Source organism: Stomoxys calcitrans, chromosome 4 (genome assembly GCF_963082655.1).
Source record: "Stomoxys calcitrans chromosome 4, idStoCalc2.1, whole genome shotgun sequence".
Lineage (NCBI taxonomy): Eukaryota > Metazoa > Arthropoda > Insecta > Diptera > Muscidae > Stomoxys > Stomoxys calcitrans.
Genome location: NC_081555.1, coordinates 93392392 through 93416401, shown reverse-complemented (window position 1 = coordinate 93416401; position 24010 = coordinate 93392392). Strand labels below are relative to the sequence as shown.

Genomic DNA, 24010 nt, shown 5'->3' with positions numbered 1-24010 from the left:
TTTATCGTAACAGCCAAGAACACCACACAGATCAGACCTCAAAGTTGCAGCTTGTGTGGTGCACACAGCTATTCCGTGCCGGGCGATATATTGTTGTTTATTGTTATATGTTGGCTTGCAAAGAGTACCTTTCAACAACAAATTTCTACTATAGGTGGTTGAGATTCAAAATAAATTGTTGCAGGAAAATTGACAAATTTCGTAGTTGTTTTTTCGACCAAAGTTGTTGTTTTTCAAAATTATTTTTATTTGTCTACTTATAACGAGTTGCAGAGAATTCTTGAGCAGCGAAATAACAAAACGTCCGCTCCACTCAACGGTTCAAACAAGATTTTATTTAAAATTTTTCTTAAGTCAAATTTAGTTCAATTTTCTTCCACACTAGTTCAAACCTTACACATTTTCATTTGAAGAATTTAAAGTTAATTTTGACTTGAGTTTGGTTTTCTTTTCCTGATTTTTTGCTATCCTCTTTAAATTGAGAATTTCATTCTTCCCTCGCATAGCTTTAAAATCTTCTGCGCATTTCATGATGTGAACCAAAACGATGGGCCCTTGCTTGATTTCTAAATCTTGGATTGGGATCATTGTCACGCATATTAAAGATAGCAGGTGCTCCAACTGGAATATTCAGGTTTTGTAAATCAATATCTGCAACATCTATATCAACATCAACATCATCATCTTGGGCAAGTAAGTCATGTTCATTTAAGCCATTTTCCTGTGCCATTACCATCGAAGCATTTGACTCCGATATATTTGCACCTACATTTATCACAGCATTGCTTAATAAGCGTTGACGACGTTCTTCCAATAGTCGATTTCGTTCCTTATGAATATAATCCCGTTTATTGGGTAGACCATCGATTTTATTTGCTGTAAGTGCCGATCGTACAATATTCATATCGGCTGCCTCCATCCATTCATTCGTTTCGGGCACATAACATTCAACATGGGATATAGTGGAGACACCATTGAATCCCGCTATGGCAAAAATCATATCATCAATGGCTTCCAGACCAAAGTTACTACGCGCGATATTCAATTCACCAATTGGTGACCAAGTTTGAGAGGCCGGATCGAAACGCTCCCCTGTGACCAAACGGGCAACTCCATTGAAGCCACCAACCACGTACACCATTCCGCGAAAGGCCACACATGACACTCCCGAACGGCGTTCATGCATATTCGGTATACGTGTCCAAACTTCGGTTATGGGATCAAACACTTCGGCACTGTTCAGACACTCATGACCATTAAAGCCACCTAAAGGAGAAGAAGAAAGAAAAAGAAAAAATGATATGGCATATCAAACGAAAGGTATTTAAAAGAGTAAAAAGATAATATCCCCCCCGCTAATAACAAAACCCCTCAACAGGACATATTTACCAATTGGGTATCGAATGAAAGGTGTTTGCAAGTTGAGTACACATCTGCTATAAGCTTTCGGCCCAAGGCGTCTACGGGGCCTCCTCAACCCCAAAAACCCCCAAAGCGGGCATGAATGTCCAAAGTCACAAAATGAGTATCAAATGAAAGGTCTTTGGAAGATGACTACGAATATGGTAAACATATTAGGGTCAGAGTCTGGGACCGGCCCACCTCCTATATACCCTTCAATAGGACGTGCCGTGTTCGATCGGCATAATATGGGATTTAAAAGAAAGGTCTATGACAGTCGAGATCGAATCTAATGTTGATATAAGGTTTCAGGTACGTAGGTCACGTCTTGCCGTTCAGCAGGACATGTAGATCGCGACAATAAGGGACTCAAATAACTTCTTTATTGGGTCTTTGCGTCGGGGGGAGGTACCCTCTCCCCCAATAAAAACACACCAAACTGAAATGTAGGACGACCGAGAATATATTGCCCTCAAATGAAAGGATGTGTTAGAGGGCAATATCCCTCCCCCTATCCTACCCAAAAAAAGGAATTAAAAAAGTATATGAAAGCCAAACCGATCGGACCCTGTCCTGCTAGTGGGATATATACCGACCATAGCAACATAAGGCTCAAATGGAAGGTATTTGTGAGTAGAGCACCCTCCCGCTTACCCAAATTTTCAGAAACCCCAGGTATCGAAGATGGGTGGAGCGATTTAAGCGAAATTAAAGTAATCTAAAAACAAAAATTTGGTATCCAAATTTTGGATGGGTTACCTAGGGGGGCCGCCCCACCCCCAAAAACCTACTAAATATATATATAGACCCATCATCACAATATGGGATTAAAATAAAAGGCATTTACAATTTGAAAACGTATCTGATGTCCAATCATCGGACCAAGTGTTTGGGGGTCCACCCCAACTCCCAAAACATCCCTAAATAGGACACATTTACCGACCATGGCAATATGCAACTCAAATGGAAGGTATTTGCGAGTAGAATACGAATCTGATATCCAAATGTTGGACCAAGATTCTGGGGATCCACCTCTTCCCTAAAATACCCCTTCCAAGCATGTCTTTTTACGTATTTGCCGATCATTGCAATATGAGGCCTAAATAAGCGGTATTTTAGAGTAGGGACAAGTAACTGAGTGGGCGCCTCATCCCATAAAACACCCACCACCCCGGACAGGTTTGCCGACTACGGAAATATGGGGCTCAAATACGGGAGTAGACTACAAATCGGAAATCAACATTCGGGACTAACTGTTTAGGGGACGACCCACATCCATAACAACCCACAAATAGTTCCATGACTATTTGGACCTTAAAGCGAGTGGAGTTCAATATTGATAATTTTAGAGACCATACCCCAAACCGGACATACTTGCTGGTTTTGGCCATAAGCGGTTCGAATTAAAGGTATTTGAGATTAGAAAACAAATTTGATATTCAATTTTGAGGCTAATGGCAATACGGGGTTCAAATAAATGATATTTGAGAGTAGAGCACGATGCTGATATAATTTCATGGCTTAATGTTTGGGGGACCACCCTACTCCCCCGAAACAACCCTAAAACGGGCATATTTACCGACCATATCAATGAAAGGTATTGGGGAGTAGAGCACGAAATTGATACGCACTTTCGGGACAAATTGTCTGAGCGTCTACCCCTTCCCCAAAACACCCCACAAATAGCATTTATTTACAAACCATCACAATAGGGGGTTCAATTTAAGTTATTTGGGAGTAGAATACGAACCTGATATCTAAAGGTGGGACCATTTGATTGGGGCATCCCGCTTTCCCCACAAAACACCGCCCAAAGTGTACATATTCACCGACAATGCAGATTAACCAGCACCACTCAGAGGCAGCCACAGATGAGCCGCTGAGAGCTATGGGGAAAGGTGGCCCTGATGTGGCCCTCGTTCAAGACCCGTGGTAACGGGGTATCAAGTTTCGTGGACTTAGATCACGAAATCTGAATTTCATCTCTAGGACTGTCTCTAGGACTGCCGGACGAATGTACGGTCTTTCAGCCAGAGGTCTGTGACATTGCAGTGGCTGCAAGGGACACTCTGGTAAGGGATTTACTGCTCCGGAAAATCAGAATTTATGTGAACAGTATGGCCACGCTCAAGGCCTTAGGGTAGAGGATACTGAGGTAGAGATGAGTGGCGGATTGTTTGGAGTCTCTGGGCGCACGATGTGACACTGACATGGGTTCCTTGGCATGAGGGGATTCCAGGGAATGAGAGGGCAGACGAGTGCGCCAGGAGGGGTTCGTCTGCGCCGGGAGGATCAATCAACGGTATTGCCTACGTGCCATTTGTCGAGCTACTGAACCCAGTGGAGAGGATGGCCAGGGCGGTGGCGAGGTGGGACTCGGTGGATGGTTGCCGAACTGCAAAGGCGCTATGACCGGTCACGAGAGAGTTGCTGGCGGTCGATAAGTACCTTTACAGGGGTCATAACCGAACACTGTGCCATAGTCCACATGGGAATACCACGCAATGACTACTGTAGGAGCTGCCTCGATGAGGATGAAGAGGAGATTATTGAGCACTTGATGTGTTCATGTCCGGGTCTGCCTGCAGTGATGTAGGCTGTCCTTTCTGGGGAGCCGTTTCTTCTGCGATCTGGGTGAACTTGCGAACGTACCTCTGGGAGGTCTCCTGCGATTTGTTGAAGGACCAGGATGGTTCCCACGGTTGGTGCCATAAGCTCCGGCGTAGTTACATCCGGGAGGGATGGGTGTTTCTTCATCGCCGCTCGGGTTCTCCATTTCTCCTGTCTTTCTTTTATTCGTGTGTGACCTCTTGTCCGAGGCTTCACAAATTCTTTCTCTTCGCTTTCAGGGTACCACAATGAGCCATCGTAGCGCAGAGGTTAGCATGTCCGCCTATGACGCTGAACGCCTGGGCTCGAATCTTGGCGAGACCATCAGAAAATATTTTCAGCGGTAGTTCCCCCCCCCAAATAAAAGCTGGCTTTGTTCGGCCAGGCCGAATCTTACATACCCTCCACCATGGATCGCCTTCATTCTAAGGCATGAGTATAAGGTATAACATAATAAAGTATAAAACCTCACCCATTCATCCCTTTCCCATTTCCCTACTACCTTTTTATCTACTTTTTTCCAACCTACCCACTGCATATATTTTTCCATTTAGCGTACAGGCACTTGCATCAGATCGTTGCAAGTTCATGGAGTTTACCATAGTCCATTGATTAGTCTTGGGTTTGTAACGTTCCACAGTGTTAAGGCGACTGTTACCATCATATCCTCCAATGGCATATATCAGGCCATTGAGTAAGGCCACACTTACATAGCAACGACGCGAATGCATGGGAGCAATCTGTTGGGCAAACATCTTTAATTTTAGCAAACAATATTTCAAACGAAACCTATAGCATACCTCATTCCAGGACTTTGTAGATGCATCAAACACACGGCATGTATTGAAGTATTCCAAACCATCATAGCCACCGATTAAATAGATTTTGTAGCCAATTACAGCCGCACCATGATAGGCTCTGGGACCAGCTGGATCTTCGGCTGATATTTGCACCCATCTATCGGCGCGCGTGTCATATGTTTCGATGCATCCCTTCGAGGTGCCACCACTCCAGCCACCTATGCTAAAAATTATTTCATGCGGCAAGCGAGGCATTGCCAAAGGAGGTGTGGTCAACTGTTTGACCAAATGGCAAGCGAAAGGGTAGATACAGATGTGAGCTGCTTAAGGAGCAAAAATGAAGGAAAACGCATGTAGAATTTACCTCGCCGCCTGTGGGATTCAATACATTCAAATCATACATAAATCGAATGGTTTCCACTATCAAAGGTTTAGTCTCTTCATTGCTGGCAACGTAGGGGTGTTCCTTGACCTCTTCCATAAAACACTGAAATATCATGGGCATTAGCAAAACGATTAACAAGAGAAGAAAATTGATTAAGAACGCGTAAGTCGGGCGGTACCGGCTGTATAACACCCCACACCTATCCTATAAGTACAATGTGGGGGCTATATCCCATTCTGAACCAATTTTGATGAACCTCGGCGGATGTCTTCAGATGGTTTATTTAACAGTCCGTAGCAAATTTCAAGCAAATATGTTCAAAGTGTAATAACTATGGTTGACAAATGACAGCATTATTCCAAATTAACCAAAATCTGATAAACATATATATATGAGCGCTATATCTAATTTTGAAACGATTTCGACCAAACTTCTTAGATATTGTGGTAGTTGTCGAGGAAAGTGTTGTGCAAAATTTTGGCAAGATTAGTCAATAAATGCGCTTGCAGTCGCTCTAGAAGTGAAAATCGGGCGATATACATATATGACAGTTATATCTTAATCTGAACTGATTTCTATGAAATTCACCAGTAATGTCGAGAGTCAAGAGAAAACTCTTCCTGCTAAATTTCGACTGATTCGGTTAACAAATGAGCACTTTAATGTAATATAAGTTCAAATCGGACGAACATTAATATGGGAGCTACATCCAAATCTGAACCTATTTTTTCCAATTTCAATAGTCGAAAGACATGCGCTGTTCCACAGGGTTGCATGCGCATTTGTAGCCCACGCCCTTAACTTGGACTGCTTCGACCCGAAAGGCTTTGGGTAAACCAATTCAGTTCTCTGGCCTTCACTGCCAAATCGTCTGCCTTTTCATTCCCACCTAATCCGATAAGGCCCGGCACCCAAAGGATGCGGATTTTGCCATCCTCAGAGAAGGCATTAATCTCCTTCGTACATTCCATTGCAATTTTAATGCGCGTAAAGATGTTCACAGTCGACGTTCTCGCGTTAGCACCACACCACCTCACGCATTCCGTGATTGCCTGAATCTCCGTCTGGAGGACCGTTTTATGGTCAGGCAGTCTAAAACAGATCTCAGTCCCTGCGTTCTTAACGTTGACCCCCAAGGACACTCTGTCCTCTGGCTTTGATCCATCCGTGTAACATGATGTTCCAGATGGCAATACCAGGGTTCCGTTAATCCAAGACTGTGACGATGGCAGCAGTGTCTCCTGCTAGTTTTTTCCTACTTCCAAAACTTTTCCGCTGACAGCAGTGCCTGGCATTCGACCTTAAGGTTCATCTCAGGTATCCGACCGGAAACCTCTTCCCTTCCTTCTAGGTTTCCTATCGTCGCCTCGATTATACCAAGATGGTATGAGCTGCTTCCATCCTCAATCCATTCTCCCATCGCCTTAAGTCTCATAGCCGCAGTGACTGTCTCACACTTAATCTGTATGCCAATGGGTCGGATATCTAGAATAGTCTTCAGTGCTCTAGTGGGCGTGAAGGCCACTGTAGCGCAGAGGTTACCATGTCCGCCTATGATGCTGAAAGCCATGGTTCGAATCCTAGCGAGACCATCAGAAGAAATTTTCAGCGGTGGTTTTCCCCTCCTAATGCTGGCAACATTTGTGAGTTACTATGCCATGTAAAACTTCTCTTCAAAGAGGTGTCGCACTGCGGCACGCCATTCGGGCTCGACTATAAAAAGGAGGCCTCTTATCATTGAGCTTAAACTTTAAACGGACTGCACTCAGTGATATGTGAGAAGTTTGCCCCTGTTCCTTAGTGGAATGTTCATGGGCAAAATTTGCATTTGTAATTTTGCTCTAGTGGTCGTGGTCCTCATTGCTCCGCCTATTTTCTCTGAACCTGTTGTAGGGTCCCTATGTTGCACTCCATAGGAGTTCTCCAAAGCCGTAAGTAGGTATTGGTCTAATCACGCTCCTGTAGAGCCAGTGGACTATCCTCGGATTTAGGCGCCACTTCAAGCCTACGGCCCGTTTACATAGTGCACAACTTCTGTGAACCATATCATAAGCTCCTGAGTATGACACTTCCAATTCAGTTTCCTGTCCAAGATCGCATATAAATATTTGACCTTGGCAGATATCGAAATCGTATTATTGGGTTAACATTAAGACCTCTGGGTCTAGCACAGTCGTATGCCACATGGAAGACCTTTTCGGCCCTTCTGCATAGCTAGTTCGAATCCTTACCCCTAAGAAGTATTATAACACTGTCTGTATAGCAGACGGGTTCAAATCCCTCCTCTGTCTGAATCCGTTATAGGTCTCGTGGAAATCACGATAGGAGTTGAATGCATAAATAAATCCGCTCATAGATGCTTCTAATTGATGTAAGTCGTAGGGGATTGCAAATGGGACAAATCGGTTCATAATTGGATATAACATCCATTTAAAGGGGCTATGCGATTTGACTTCTAAAGACCCTAAAGCTAAGATCGGCCGGGCCGAATCTTATATACCCTCCACCATGCATCAAATTTGTCGGGTTATTTTCCCGGTATCTCTGTTGTGCTGTTTCAGGCTATAGACCGATTCAGACCAAATTTGACACATTGGTTGAAGGTCGTGGGAGAAGATCAAGATCACAGATCGGTCTATATAATAGCTATATCAGGTTATGGACCGTTTTGTGCCATACTTAGTACAGTTCTCGGAAGTCATAACAAAACATGTCATGCCAAATTTCAGCCATATCGGATAGGAATTGCGCCCTCTAGAGGCTCAAGAAGTAAAATAGGGAAATCGGTTTATATGGGAGCTGTATCAGGCTAGAGACCGATTCGGACCGCATTTGAAACGTACGTTGGAGGTTATGGGAGAAGCCGTTGTTCTAAATTTCAGCCAAATTGGATAATAATTACGCCTTCTAGAGGCTCAAGAACTCAAGATCTCAGATCGGTTTATATGATAGCTATATGAGGTTATAACCAGATTTGAACCATACTTAGCACAGTAATTGGAAGTCACAACAAAACACGTCATGCTAATTTTCAGCCAAATCGGATAGTAATTGCGCCCTCTAGAGGCTCAAGAAGTCAAGATCCCTGATCTGTTTATATGACAGCTATATCAGGTTATGAACCGATTTCAACCATACTTAGCACAGTTGTTGGAAGTGATACCAAAACACCATGTGCAAAATTTCAGTCAAATCGGATAATAATTGCGCCCTCTAGGATAATTGCGCCCTCGTGGATCAAATCTGTTGAGTTCTTTTCCCGGTATCTCTGTTGTGCTGTTTCAGGCTATAGACCGATTCAGACCATATTTGACACGTTTGTTGGAGGTCATTGGAGAAACCGTTGTGCCAAATCGTGCCGTTCAGCCAAATCGGATTATAATTGCGCCCTCTAGAGGCTCAAGAAGTCAAGATCCCAGATCTGTTTATGTGGCAGCTATATCAAAACATGGACCGATATATCCCATTTACAATCTCAAGCGACCTACACTAATAAGAAGTATTTGTGCGAAAATTCAAGCGGCTAGTTTTACTCCTTCGAATGTTAGGGTGCTTTCGACAGACAGACGGATGGACGGACAGACGTACGGATGGACGGACAGACGTACGGATGGACGGACAGACGTATGGATGGACGGACAGACGTACGGATGAACGGACAGACGTACGGATGAACGGACAGACGCACGGACATGGCTAGATCGACTTAAAATGATTGATTTTGCTAAAAATCGGTTCCGGTTTAGATTTAGATCTGCACAAAATTTAGCACGGATTGTATTGTTGCTCATCTTAACATATCTGCAAGATTTCATCAAAATCCGTTAAAATTTGGGTGTAGCACCCATACATATTTATTGACGGATTTGCATTTATATGGCCGTAGTAACAACAATTTTCAAACGATCTGTTTGAAAGTCGGTTCAGATTTAGATATAGCTCTCATATGCATATATATTCATATATTACCCGAATTTATAATTGTAAGGTAGGTGTAGGGTATTATAAAATTGGCTCCGCCCGACTTTTGCCTTTCCTTACTGGTTTTGTTCATACCTTTGGGGTCATTAAAGCCAAGCGCACTCCCAACATTAATTGGGCTATATGTTTCATGCGGTCTTCGGGGTCTTCGTCAATCCATTTGAGGCATAACTTCCAGACAAGATCCTCGTCGCGTGTATTCAATTCGTCATCGCTTATAATATCATAAAAGTTCATTATATTCAATTGTAGAATTTCTTTACTCTTACACACAACATCGGGGAAATAACGCATCACATAATTTCGAGCCTTGTCATATAAATCTTTGAGTGGGTAAGTTCTGTTTAGAATATTGCAAAATCTTGAAAACAATTACATAGAACATTTTTTTTCGGGTACTCACCTTGCAAAACCCATTAGGCCGATACAATTCTCTGGCGTAAGCATTTCGATCAGATATTGCTCACAGATTTTCATTAACCCCAGTATGCCAAAGTAATCCGCCCAAACCCAAAGTTCATGGACATTCTCAGCGTTAATGGTGCATTTTCGCAGATAGGCATAGTTAATGACTTCCTCCATAATAGAGGCACTTATTGTTGGTACATAGACTTGGTTTTTATAATTGTCTTTGTCCTCATGTGGTGTTGACACGCGGCTGGTAAATTGAGCTCTATTATGTGAATTACAAGGAGAGAAGTCTCAAGTTAAAATGTTGTAGAAAACTATTAGCGAAAACACTATTGTCGATATTGAACAAGCAAAAAGGCGTTAACCTCGGCTGACACGGATTTCGAAGAGCCCAACATAAGTCACTGTGTCAAATTTCAGCGAAATCGGATTATAAATGTGCCTTTTATGGGGCCAAGACTTTCTATCGAGAAATCGGTCTATAGGGCAAATATATCTAAATCTGAATCGATCTGGGCCAAATTGAAGCAGAATGTTGACGGGCCTAACACAACTCATTGTCCCAAATTTTGGCGAAATCGAAGGGCCTAGCACAACTTATTGTCCCAAATTTTGGCAAAATCTGACAATAAATGCGTCCGAGACCGAGAGATCGGTCTATATGGCAGCTATATCCAAATCTGGACCGATCTGGGCCAATTTGAGGAAGGATGTCGAAAGGCCTAGCAAAACTGATTGTCCCAAATTTTGGCAAAATCTGACAATAAATGCGCCCGAGACCGGGAAATCGGCCTATGTGGCAGCTATATCCAAATATGAACTGATCTGGGCCAAATTGAAGAAGAATGTCGACTGGCCTCACCCAACTCACTGTCCCAAATTTCAGCAAAATCGGATAATAAATGTGGAACTCTGCTCAGTCTTTCAGTCAAATCGGACGATAACTGCGCCCTCTAGAGGCTCAAGAAGTCAAGACCCAAGATCGGTTTATATGGCAGCTATATCAAAACATGAACCGATTTGGCCCATTTACAATCTCAACCGAAATACACTAATAAGAAGTATTTGTGCAAAATTTCAAGCGGCTAGCTTTATTCCTTCGAAAGTTAGCGTGCTTTCGACAGACAGACGTACGGACGGATATGGCTAGATCGACATAAAATGTCATGACGATCAAGAAAATAAATACTTTATAGGGTCTTGGACGTCTATTTCGAGTTGTTACAAACAGAATGACGAAATTAGTATACCCCCATCCTATGCTGGAGGGAGGATATAAAAATGGTATGGCAGCCATATAAAAACTTCTCCACAAACAGGTGTCGCACTGCGGCACGCCTTTCGGACTCGGCTATAAAAAGAAGGCCTCTTATCATTGAGCTTGAGCTTGAATCGGACAGCACCCAACAATATGTGAGAGGTTTGCCCCTCTTCCTTAATGGGATGTTCATGGGCCCATTTGTTTTGCATTTGGTATGGTGGACGGCTGTGGAGAAGGTGACTAGCAACAGGGAGTTCCAGAAGGAGCAAAAATAGGCCTGCGTCGGTATCACTAGAAGTTTTGAGGCAATGCTAGTTTTGAGCTTACTGAGGTTTATATTCGGAAATGTATCGCCAAGCTTTCGCTTAAGCCAATACAATTTGGCATGCTGAATGAGACATGAGATGGCCACAGTTCCAGTCTGTATATTTTGAATACGTAGGTTACACTGAATAGGCTCTCAGACTATCTGGCACCCAAACCGGATGCTGTGTTTGAAGAGGATGAGATCACGTTCTTCACAGATGGCTCCAGAATGGATTCTGTGAAGGGATTGGGATCTTCTTCGAGACATTTATCATAGGTATGTTGGACTGCCGGACGAGTGAATGGTCTTTTAGAATCAGAAATTTAATGGGCAGTTTGGCGTCCATCAAGACCTTGGGTTCGAGAACGGCGAGCTCACTTAAGTAACCGGATTCGATGTTATACCGGCAAATATGAAGTCGGAGGAGAAGTACGGAGGTTACACTGAATAGGCTATCAGACTATCTGGCACCCAAACCGGATGCTGTGTTTGAAGAGGATGAGATTACGTTCTTTACAGATGGCTCCAGAATGGATTCTGTGAAGGGATTGGGATCTTCTTCGAGACATTTATCATAGGTATGTTGGACTGCCGGACGAGTGAATGGTCTTTTAGAATCAGAAATTTAATGGGCAGTTTGGCGTCCATCAAGACCTTGGGTTCGAGAACGGCGAGCTCACTTAAGTAACCGGATTCGATGTTATACCGGCAAATATGAAGTCGGCCGAATATTCAAAAAAAAAGGTCCTCTTCTGCGAGCGAGCATATGCGCTATTTTTCGATCTACTGAACATACCAGTCAGGCGGAGTGGGAGTCTGTACATGAATGCTAAACTGTTTAGACACTCTGGCCTAACGTCGGCAGAAGGAGAACGCTAAGAACTGCTTTCCTTTGATAAGAGATCACTGAGCACAATTATGGCAGTTATAACCTGACAGTCTATATGTCCGCGCACATGGGAATCCCGCATAATGATAACTGCGGAAGCTGTCTTGCTGTGGAGGAGGAGGTGATGATTGAGTACTTGCTCTACACACGTCCGAGTCTGCAGGAGTTTTCCATTTTAGGGAGCCGGTTTTTCTGCTATATCGACTATGTCGCAGATGAGTCTCTGGGAAGTTTCTATGGTACGTGGATAAAATGGGATGGTTTTAAAGGGGTGGTGATAAAATCCTATAAAAGTGGTGTCGAATGCGTAGACGAGCAGGAGCACTGATTGCCACTCAGCGAGTAGTGTGTGTATATCCACGCTCTGTTCGTCCTTGGGCACAGATAAGACCGAAGTAAATGCATTTTAGTGCTTTCCTTTGATGGGATATGCAGTTAATGGGCACGAACTAGACTGTCCCATGCATTTCAAGCGGTTTTTAATAACGTTTTTTGTATTTTTCAATACTACTTGTCAAAATTACATTGTGAGTATGTGCATTACAGCCGCATTGACGACGACAACATCTGATGCGCTGAATTTAATGCTACATATTATGCCTCTGCACATTGTGGCTACCCAAATTGCAGCGACCACTGCCGTGAAGTTAAGGGAGCTTCTCATTGGTCATGCGGCGGCTACGAACACTGTGTCATCCTTGATACAATATCCGATGTTCCAGGCAGTGCGAATTACACCCTATGTGAGCCGCTTTTTGATAGAACCGATTGGAACTACGATATCCCTGGTAACAGAAGTTACATAGGCTTCTACATGGGTGGTTCCAAACTAAACGACCAGGTGTGCTTTGGGGTGTACTCTAAAGATCTAGAACTGGTTTTATCAAAGAGGTTACCCGATCACAGCAGTGCCTATCAAGCAGAGATCCTTGCAATTAAGGAAGTGGTGGAATGGCTTAGATATAATGTCATTACGACGATTGGCATAAATATCTTCTCAGACAGCCAGGCAGCCATTAAATCCCTGGGCAACGTATTTTTGAACACGAAAACCGCCCTCGATTGTCGCAGATCTCTCATCGAGATGGCTGAACAGTTCAAAATGCACCTATTCTGGGTGCCGGGCCACAGAGATTTCCTAGGGAATTCTAAAGCAGACGAGCTTGCGAGACTAGGAACTACCTATCACACTCCAGGGACACTGGAATCTGTGGCAATGCCTCTAGTGACATCTAAGCTAAGTTTTTATGATCAGGCCCGGAGGGCAACGAATGACAGATGGTCATAAAGAGGGTGCTGTGAGCATTCCAAAACTATGTGGCCTCATCTAGACTTGAAGAGGTCTGCTACTTTGCTGTCATTAGATAGAACAGACGTCTGAGTCATTGTGTCCGTCATGACAGGTCACTGTCTAATCGGAAAACATGCTGACAGACTGAAGGTTACCAACAACGACTTTTGCAGAAGTTGTGAGGACATCGAAGAAGACTAGACTATAAAACTCCTTCTGTGTGTGTGTCCCGCAATAGCAGTTAGAAGGAGTTCCACTTTATTGGGCTCCAAGTTATTGGGCTGTTTAAAGCGATCTGGATGGTTCAATGGTAGGAACCAGAAGGCATCTTACTTCTTCTGTTCCTGGGGTATCACAATGGATGAAAACGTCTAAGTGAGTCTGATTGCAGACTGCCACTTAAACCTAACCTTACCAGCATTGTGAGTATAGACAACGCAGTGCATTGCCTATACCCCATGGAAAGTATGGTCCAAATCGGTACGCATTAGCCAAATCTGGCTATGGTTATTACATATATGTTTATTCAAATCTCTGGCGGAAGTTCCTTTATCTCTTACCTATCTCTGTTACATTTGAACTTTCTTTCTAATATGGTGTGCTTACCGAAAATACGAACTGCAAGCGCTCATAATTGCTCGATGGACATTAAAAGATCCATCCGGTACTGATATTTTGGCATCGCATAACGAATTACTGCAACGCAGTTCGTTTAAAGTTTCCAATGCTTCATCACTAACTGCTCCATAAACTCTTTTTGGTGGCAAATTTTCAGTTATCTCATCAGTTTTGATCTCCACATCCATAAGGTCGCCATCACTGAAATTGATTTCTTCGGGGTTCATTGTTTATAAGAATGGAAAGATATTTGAAATATTCAAAATTTTAACTGGAAGATTTGCGGATTCCCAAAGAAAATTTTTAGTGTCTTATTTTTATTACAAAGAAAAAAAAAAAAAAAAGTTAATCTATAAATATAGAAAGCTTAAGAAATACGACTTGATGTTTGACAATAAACTCTGTAAATAATATTCGAAATTTGTTTCTAAGGTTGAAAATTGTGAATAAAAATCAAGACTGTTATAACTTTATGACATTTTTGGAAGGTAGTATTTTCAATTTGTTATGCTCATGACCAAAAGAGGGGAATACATTCATGTTTCATACCATTTATAATACAACGAAATATGGATTTTCGATCCTATATATTATATATATTCTTGATACTAGTGAAATCCTAAGACTATTTTTCTACGTCCGCCCGTCTGTCTGTCTGTCCGTCCGAAGTTTAAAATCACACTACAGTCTTAAAAAATTAAAATGTGTTGGGTTAAAGTTTCAGTCTGCCATCAGACTCAGACATTTTTCCTCCATTATGATACCACAGGAACAGGTGAAGGAGGGGAAAAAAATGGAATGGAAATGTGTGCCAGTGCTGGACACGCACACAGCTGATGGTCTATAGTCTTCTCTTCCTCGACGTCCTCACAGCTTTTGCAGAAGTCGTTACTTACAACCTTCAGTCTGTCAGCATGTTTGTCGCTCAGATAGCGTCTTGTCCTGTCGCAATGACTACGATGTCTGTTCTAGCCAGCGATAGCAAAGCAGTAGACATCTTCAAGCCTAAATTGGGACACATTATTTTGGAGCGTTCACAACCCGCACTTTCTGTTTCCGACGATTTATGGTCATTTCGATTCTGAGAAATATTTTACGCAAATGTTAAACCTATACGAGACAACATTTTGCAAAGCTTGCCCAACCCCTCATAATGTTACACTTTTTACATTATCAATGGAACATAACATAGCATATGTCCAAATGTTGTCATTTCGACCAAATAATACTAAATAAAAACAAGTAAAAGCGTGCTAAGTTCGGCCGGGCCGAATCTTATATACCCTCCACCATGGATCGCATTTGTCGAGTTCTTTTCCCGGCATCTCTTCTTAGGCAAAAAAAAGAGTTGCTCTGCTATTAAAACGATATCAAGATATGGTCCGGTTCGGACCACAATTAAATTATATGTTGGAGACCTGTGTAAAATTTCAGCCAATTCGTATAAGAATTGCGTCCATTGGGGCTCACGAAGTAAAATAGAGAGAACGATTTATATGGGATCTGTATCGGGCTATAGAACGATTCAGACCATTATAAACACGTTTGTTGATGGTCATGAGAGGATCAGTCGTACAAAATTTCAGGCATATCGGATAATAATTGCGACCTCTAGGGGTCAAGAAGTCAAGATCCCAGATCGGTTTATATGGCAGCTATTTCGAGTTATGAACCGATTTGAACCTTATTTGACACAGTTGTTGAAAGTAAAAAATAAAATACGTCATGCAAAATTTCAGCCAAATCGGATAGGAATTGCGCCCTCTAAAAGCTCAAGAAGTCAAATCCCCAGATCTGTTTATATGACAGCTATATCAGGTTATCGACCGATTTCAACCATACTTGGCATAGTTGTTGGATATCATAACGAAATACTTCGTGCAAAAATTCATTCAAATCGGATAAGAATTGTGCACTCTAGAGGCTCAAGAAGTCAAGATCCAAGATCGGTTTATATGGCAGCTATATCAGGTTATGAACCGATTTAAACCATACTTGGCACAGTTGTTGGGTATCATAACAAAACACGTCGTGCGAAATTCCATTCCATTCGGATAAGAATTGCGCCCTCTAGAGGCTCAAGAAGTCAAGACCCAAGATCGGTTTATATGGCAGCTATATCAGGTTATGGGCCGATTTGAACCATACTTGGCACAGTTGTTGGATATCATAACAAAACACGTCGTGCACAATTTCATTCTGATCGGATAAGAATTGTGCACGCTAGAGGCTCAAGAAATCAAGACCCAAGATCGGTTTATATGGCAGCTATATCAGGTTATGGACCGATTTGAACCATACTTGGCACAGTTGTTGGATATAATAACAAAACACGACGTGCAAAATTTCATTCTGATCGGGTAAGAATTGCGCACGCTAGAGGCTCAAGAAGTCAAGACCCAAGATCGGTTTATATGGCAGCTATATCAAAACATGGACCGATATGGCCCATTTACAATACCAACCGACCTACACTAATAAGAAGTATTTGTGCAAAATTTCAAGCGGCTAGCTTTACTCCTTCGGAAGTTAGCGTGCTTTCGACAGACAGACGGACGGACGGACGGACGGACGGACGGACAGACGGACGGACATGGCTAGATCGACATAAAATTTCACGACGATCAAGAATATATATACTTTATGGGGTCTTAGACGAATATTTCGAGTAGTTACAAACAGAATGACGAAATTAGTATACCCCCCATCTTATGGTGGAGGGTATAAAAATCGCATCCCCATCTTCGGATGCGATTTTTCTACCAATGCGTCTGAAATGCCATGAGCTAAATAGGTTAGGTTACGTTGAAAAGAGCAGATCCGCCCCATAACACTATGGACCTACACCAAAGCCAGTAATCGGCTTGTTGTGCACTCTAAAACCTATAAAGTAACCTCTAAAAAGAACAATTTAAGTTAGGAATACCGTGCTACTTACAAAATCCTTAATTGTTTTCAATACCACTCCCCTGAGTTGGTGCATGTCTGGTATTGTGTCCCCACTTAAGTGCCGGTATCTGTTAGAGGCAAAATCCGGGCAATGACAAAGGAAATGCTCAAACGTCTCATCATCTTCCCCGCATGCCCTACACATGTCATCACTTGCCGCACCGATTTTACATAGGTGAGCCCGTAGTCCTTTGCGCCCCGTTATGATACCAATGGCCAAACTGACCTCCATTTTCCTTCCTTTCAGTAATAGCATCGTCTACTCACGATCTAGATCCCCCATAGCATGTTCCCCGTCCTAGAGACCATTTCGCTGTTCCACAATGTTTGCATGCGCATTCGTCGCCCACTCCCTTAACTCGGTCTGCGTCGACCCGAAAGGCTTTGGGTTAACCAAGTTTATTGACGGCAGTCCTCTGGCCTTCACCGCCAAATCGTCTGCCCTTTCATTTTCTCTTACTCCGTTATGGCCCGGCACCCAAACGATGGGGATTTTGCCATCCTCAGAGAAGGCGTTATTCTCCTTCTTAGACTCCAAGATTGTTCGTGACTTTACCTTCCTGGTTGTTTTTGCCCTTATGGCAATTTTACTGTCGGTAAAGATGTTGACTTTTGACGTCCTCGCGTTAGCACCACACCACTTCAAGCATTCCGTGATCGCCCTGATCTCCGCCTGCAGGACCCTATTATGGTCAGGCAGTCTAAATCAGATCTCAGTCCCTAGGTTATCAATGTAGACATCCAGGCCCATTCTATACTCTAGCTTTGATCCATCCGTATAACATGATCTTCCAGATGACAATACTAGGTTTCCATCAATCCAAGACTGTGCCGATGGCAGCAGTGCCTCGCACTCGATTTTAAGGTTCATCTCAGGTATTCGATCGGAAACCTCTTCCCTTCCTTCCAGTTTTCCTATCGTCGCCTCGATTATACCGAGATGGTGTGAGCTGCTCCCATCCTCAATCCATTCTCCCATCGACTTAAGTCTCATAGCCGCAGTGGCTGCCTCACACTTAATCTGTATGTCAATGGGTCGGATATCTAGAATAGTCCCCAGTGCCCCAATGGGTGTGATCCTCATCGCTCCGCCTATGCCAAGACAACATGTTCTCAGAACCCGTTGTATGATCCATATGTTGCACTTTTTCTCCATAGCAGTCCACCAAACTACTGAAGCGTAAGTAAGTATTGGTCTAATCACGCTCCTGTAGACTCAGTGGACTATCCTTGGATTCAGGACCTATTTCGAGCCTACGGCCCTTCTACATAGTGCCCAACATCTGTGAGCCTTCTCAGTACGCCCTTGAATGTGATACTTCCAATTCAGTTTCCTGTCCAAGATCACACCTTAGTATTTGACTTTGTCAGATATCGAAATTGTCTTATTGAGGAAACGTGGTGCGTTAAATTGGCCCACCTACGTCTTCCTCGTGAACAGGCATATTTCAGTCTTCCCTAGGTTAACATTGAGACCTCTGGGTCTAGCCCAGTCATATGCCATATGCAAGACCCTTTCGGCCCTTCTGCATAACTTGTTCGGATCCTTACCGCTTAGAAGTATTATAACATCGTCTGCATAGCAGACGGGCTCAAATCCCTTCTCAGTCAGCATCCGTAATAGGTCATTTATGGTGGTCACCCATAGGAGTAGCGATAAAATGCCTCCCTGTGGCATGCCCTGTGCCACTTTCTCCGTTATATTGATGCCATGGGACACACAATTTATCCACCTGTTCCTTAGCATATGGTTTATCCAGTATCTAAGGACCGGGGCCACCCGGTACTGGTCTAAGGATTGGATCAGTGTGTCGATCCCCACATTCCTAAAAGCCCGCTCGATGTCAATGCATACCGCCAGGGTGTTCGTTTTGGCATAGGAGGATTCTTCTATTTTATGCACAACCTCGTACGGGGCAGTTGCCACCGACCTTCCCTTGACAAAGGCATGATGTTTGTATTTGAGCAGTTCGCGGGATGTCCTATTCTTTATCATGGTGTCCACAATACGTTCCATGGTTTTGAGTAGAAAGGGCGTAAGGCTTATGGGTCTGTAGGCCTTTGGTGTCGCATAACTTGCCTTGCCGGGCTTGGATATAAACACCACCCTTGCCTGCAGCCAGGCTTTCGGAGTAAATGCGAGTCCTAGGCACGCAGTGAAAATTTTGGCCAGATGAGGCGCCAGATAGTCTGTCTCTTTCTGTAGTAACGCTGGAAATATTCCATCAGGTCCGGGTGACTTAAATGGTTTGAAGCTCCTGAAGGATCTCATCTCCATAAATTCCGTTATTATAAACCTTCAATTAACGTCATTATTCCAATATTGTGTCTCCGTGAGTTCCGTCGTATCCTGTGGAAAATGGGTTTTCATCAAAAGCCTGCACATGTCCTCTGTTATCTCTGCTCTCCTTCTGTCTACTAAAGTTGCAGTTTGGACATGGGTTTTTGAGAGAAACTTTTTTATCTTGGCGACGTCATTAACGCTCGACCTGTTCGCAGAAAAGCTTCCAGGGAGCTCGTTTAGCCGCTCTGAGCTAAATAAAACGATAAATCCGATTTCGCTGATATTGTAATTATTGAGTTGTTTTAAGCCTCCCTACATCCTACCAGAATATGATCTAGATAAGCTTATAAATACATATAGCCGCCATATAGACTGGTCTTCCAATTCGGAGTTTTAATCATTTATTGCCTGATTTCGCTTAAACTGTGGCTTGTAAACGAGTTTTTGGATCATACATCAAATATAATTCAAACCAGCCCATCCATCCGACTGTCTCTCCATATCACGATAGCGGTCGAACGCGCAAAGCTAGTCGTTTGAAATTTTGCACTGATACTTCTTATTGATGTAGGTCGTTGGGGATTGCCAATAAGTCATATCGGTTTAGATTTGCATATAGCTCTCAGTTTGATCCCCCGATTTGACTTCTTGACCCCCTAGAAGCCTCAGTTTTCATCCGATTTGGCTAAAATTTGGAACCAAAACTTGAGTTATGACTTCCAGTATCCATGCCAAGTATGATCCGAATCGGTTTAAACAGATATAGCCCCCATATAAACCGATCCCCGGATTTGACTCCGTCAGCCCTAAGAAACACAAATTTCCTACGGATTTGGATAAAATTTGAACCAAAAACCTATCTTATGTCTTTTATCCGTATCAATATGGTGATATAGATCGATATCCCGATATGACTCCTTAATTCAATTACAAACTTAGTTTATGTGGGTACCTAAGAATCGGCCCTACCAAACTTAGCACGCTTTAACTTGTTAATCTCTCTATATATAAAAAGGACGCGTGATTGACTTACTGACTGATCATGAAATTTTGCACTATTTTTGGTCTTGGGTCATAGACTCGAGATAAGGCTGGATTAGGCCATATTCGTACGTTTAGGTACTAAAAAGTACGAAAATGTGTACCATTTACCAGGGTGATCGGATATAGCTAGGAGAATGTTCATGGGCTTAAATTAAGGAGCGTCTCGAAAAAATAAGACTTGGTGACAAAAACAAAATCGTACGTTAAGTGGGAGCAATAGTTTCGTTTAGTATGGCAGCTATATCTAAATATAGTCCGAACTGAACCATATTTATTTGGGATGTCGGGAGACTGAAAACAAGTTTCAATTGTCAGCGAAATCGGGTAATAATTGCGTCTTTTACGGGCTTAAGGCCCTAAATCGGCATATAGTTCTATATGGCAGCTATATCTAAATAAAGTCCGATCTGAGGAGGTCACCGTAGCGCAGAGGTTAGCATGGTTTTCCCCTCCTAATGCTGGCTACATTTGTGAGAAACTATGCCATGCAAAACTTCTCTCCAAAGAGGTGTCGCACTGCGGCACGCCGTTCGGACTCGGCTAAAAACAGGAGGCCCCTTATCATTGAGCTTAAACTTGAATCGGACTGCACTCATTGATATGTGAGAAGTTTGCCCCTGTTTCTTAGTGGAATGTTCATGGGCAAATTTTGCATTTTTTTGCAGTCCGATCTGAACCATATTTGAGTCGGATGTTAAAACAACTAACTGTTTCTAATTTCAGAAAAATCAGATAGTAAATGCGCCTGCTATATGATATCTGATATGTAGTTATGGTCCGATATTGGCCAAATTCGGTTTGAATATCGGAGCCCCTAGTACAACTTCCTGATTCAAATTTCAGCGAAATCGGACCAAAACTGGGGCTTTTACGGACTTAATACCCTGAATCGTAAGATCGGTCTATATGGGAGCTATATCCAAATATAGTCCGATTTGACCAATTCAAAAATTTAACCTGCGTTTGAAAGAAATACGAGACTGTGCAAAATTTCAGCTCAATATCACAATTTTTAAAGACTGTAGCGTGATTGGACACACGGAAGGACAGATGGAAGGACGGACGGACATAGTTAAATCGTCTTAAAATTTGACGACGACCCGAAATATATATCCTTTGTAGGATCGGAAATAGATATTTCGATTTGTTGCAAACAAAATGACTTAATGAATATACCCCCTATCCAATGGTGGTGGGTATACAAATGTTTATACCCTACGCCACCACTGTGGTACGGGGTATGATAACTTAGTGCATTTGTTTGGCTCACCCAAAAGAAAACAGAGATAGGCCCATTGATAAGTATACCGATCGACTTGGAATCACTTTCTGATTCGATTTATCTATGTCCGTCTGTCTGTCCGTCTGTCCATGTTAATATATGTATGTACAAACTACGGGTCACATTTTCATCCGATCGTCTTCAAATTTGGTACAGACATTTTTTATAACCACCACTGAAGGATTGGGGTTTATTCTTTTTGTTATTCCGTTTGCAACACATCGAAATATCCATTTCCGACCCTATAAAGTATATATATTCTTGATCAGTGTAAATATCTAGGACGATCTAGCCATGTCCGTCTGTCTGTCCGTCCGTCAGTCGGTTGAAATCGCTCTATAGTCTCTAAAATAGAGATAATGAGCTGAAACTTTGCACAGACTCTTCATAAGCAGGTTAAGTTCGAACATGGGCTATATTGGACTATATCTTGATATAGCCCTCACATAGACCGATCCGTCGATTTAGGGTCTTAGGCCTAAATCCCTTTCCCTTTGGGAAAGTGGGTTGTGTTAGGCCATTTGACATTCTTCTTCAATTTGGCCCAGATTGGTCCAGATTTGAACATAGCTTTGAATATAGCAGCTATATAGACCGATCTCTCGATTTAAGGCGCATTTATTATCCAATATAGCTGCCATATAGACCGATCTCTCGATTTAAGTTTTTGGACCCATAAAAGGCGCATTTATTGTCCGATGTCGCCGAAATTTGGTACAGTGAGTTGTGTTAGGCCCTTCGACATACTTCTACAATATGGCACATATCAGTCCAAATATATATAGACCGATCTCGATTTAAGGTTTTAGGGCCATAAAAGGTGCATTTATTGTCCGATTTCGCCGAAATTTGGGGAAGTGAGTTGTGTTAGGCTCTTCGACATTTTTCTGCAACTTTTCCCAAATCGGTCCACATTTGGATATACAATAGCTGCCATATAAACCGATATCTCGATTTAAAGTCTTGGCCCCATAAATAGCGTATTTATAATCCGATTTCACTGAAATTTGACACAGTGAATTATGTAAGGCTTTTCGATATCTGCGTCGTATGTGGTTCAGATGGGTTTGTTTTTAGATATAGCTACTAAAAAGACCAATATTTTGTTATACACAATTGGTCCAAATCGAAACATATTGCGATATAGTTGCTATGGGGTATAAGGTATGCATTCTTCGCCGGATTTTGACGAAAGGTGGTTTACGTATATACTCGAGGTGATGCGTATCCAAAGTTCGGCTCGGCCGAACCTAACTCCTTTTTACTTGTTGGTTATAGCGCTTGCACAATTTTTTTCATTTTTAGCAAATATTGTAGTTTTCTTTCTTACTTTATCCAACTGCATATGATTAAATCCAAGTAAACTTCTTAGCTGTCCCAAAGCGGGCCAAAGCCTTTTTCTGACTCTTCGCAGATAAAAACAACACGGACTTCGAGTTGTCGGCGTTCATTCTAACATGCCCTCAAACCACGTGTGTGTGCGCATTTCATTTTTCCCATCTTGTCTCTGGCTAATTTCAATTATCCCAGACCGTGGCAGCTCGCTGATGATGATACATCAGAGACCTTGAATGTCTTTGAGATTTTAATGAAAAAAAAAAAAAAAACACCAAGCGAGAACAGAGTGGAACAAAAACAAAACTGTATAGGATAAAGTTTTTTCTTTAACATCTCCCTGCCGCCCACACTAGGTGATGATGAGCATTCCCCCATGGCCTCTGGTGACTTGAGGCCCCATTTTTTTTTGCATGTTTCTAGGTCTATGCGTAACAAGCAATGACAAGACGTACTAATGGAAACAACGACTAGCTGAAAGACACTTTTGATGAGGGGAGAGAATGGGGCGATGGAAAAATGTTTTATGCTAGCCTTGTGGCATGTTTTCTAATTTGTTGTTGTTGTTATAGTTTGAAATCTCCTGTTGCAGCAAGTTTTACCAACATTATGACATTCGTACATTGTTATCCTTGTGTCTATAATGTCCTAAGGTGCATATATAAATATTTGTATAACACATACACACACACACATTTATACTCTCATTGCTAGCCGTAAGATTTGTACTTTACGTATAAATGTTTGCGGTTAACAATAGGTTTATTGTCTTCTTTTCGTTTTAACATTCCTCAATCTAAATGCAACGAAATCTGATACGCATGCAATTGTCTTAGCATGATAAAACTCTCAAGGTTACCAGCACTTGGCTTGATGAAAAGCCACAGGGCATAGTTATTGTGCTCGAGTTAGTAATTTGAAAAATTATGGCTTTAGTATTATTTAAGCCAAGGGTGAATTTGGGACAACAGTTTCAATATATTTTTTTAATAAAATATGTATTCATTGACAAAATTAAAAATATAAATTTAGACAAAACAGATTAAGGAAATTTATAACTTGTATGAGAATTCTTGATTGAACCATTGAGGGCCTGAATATATGTTCATTTTGGTCCATTAGATCACTTCGTAGCAGCCACTCATAATCGCTAAACCTAGTA

At 42.3% G+C, this 24010-nt stretch overlaps 1 protein-coding gene across 1 annotated transcript; it reads right to left on the bottom strand.

The window, feature by feature from the left end:
• Positions 1-313: 313 nt before the first annotated feature.
• Positions 314-14312, bottom strand: LOC106085146 (kelch-like protein 10). The gene is made up of 7 exons (XM_013249210.2): positions 13943-14312; positions 9581-9850; positions 9253-9517; positions 5176-5298; positions 4812-5087; positions 4541-4751; positions 314-1266 (listed from the first exon to the last, which is right to left on the bottom strand). The coding sequence occupies exons 1-7, from the start codon at positions 14179-14181 to the stop codon at positions 509-511; spliced, it is 2142 nt and encodes a 713-aa protein (XP_013104664.2). The 5' UTR covers positions 14182-14312; the 3' UTR covers positions 314-508.
• Between the last annotated feature and the right edge of the window lie 9698 nt (positions 14313-24010).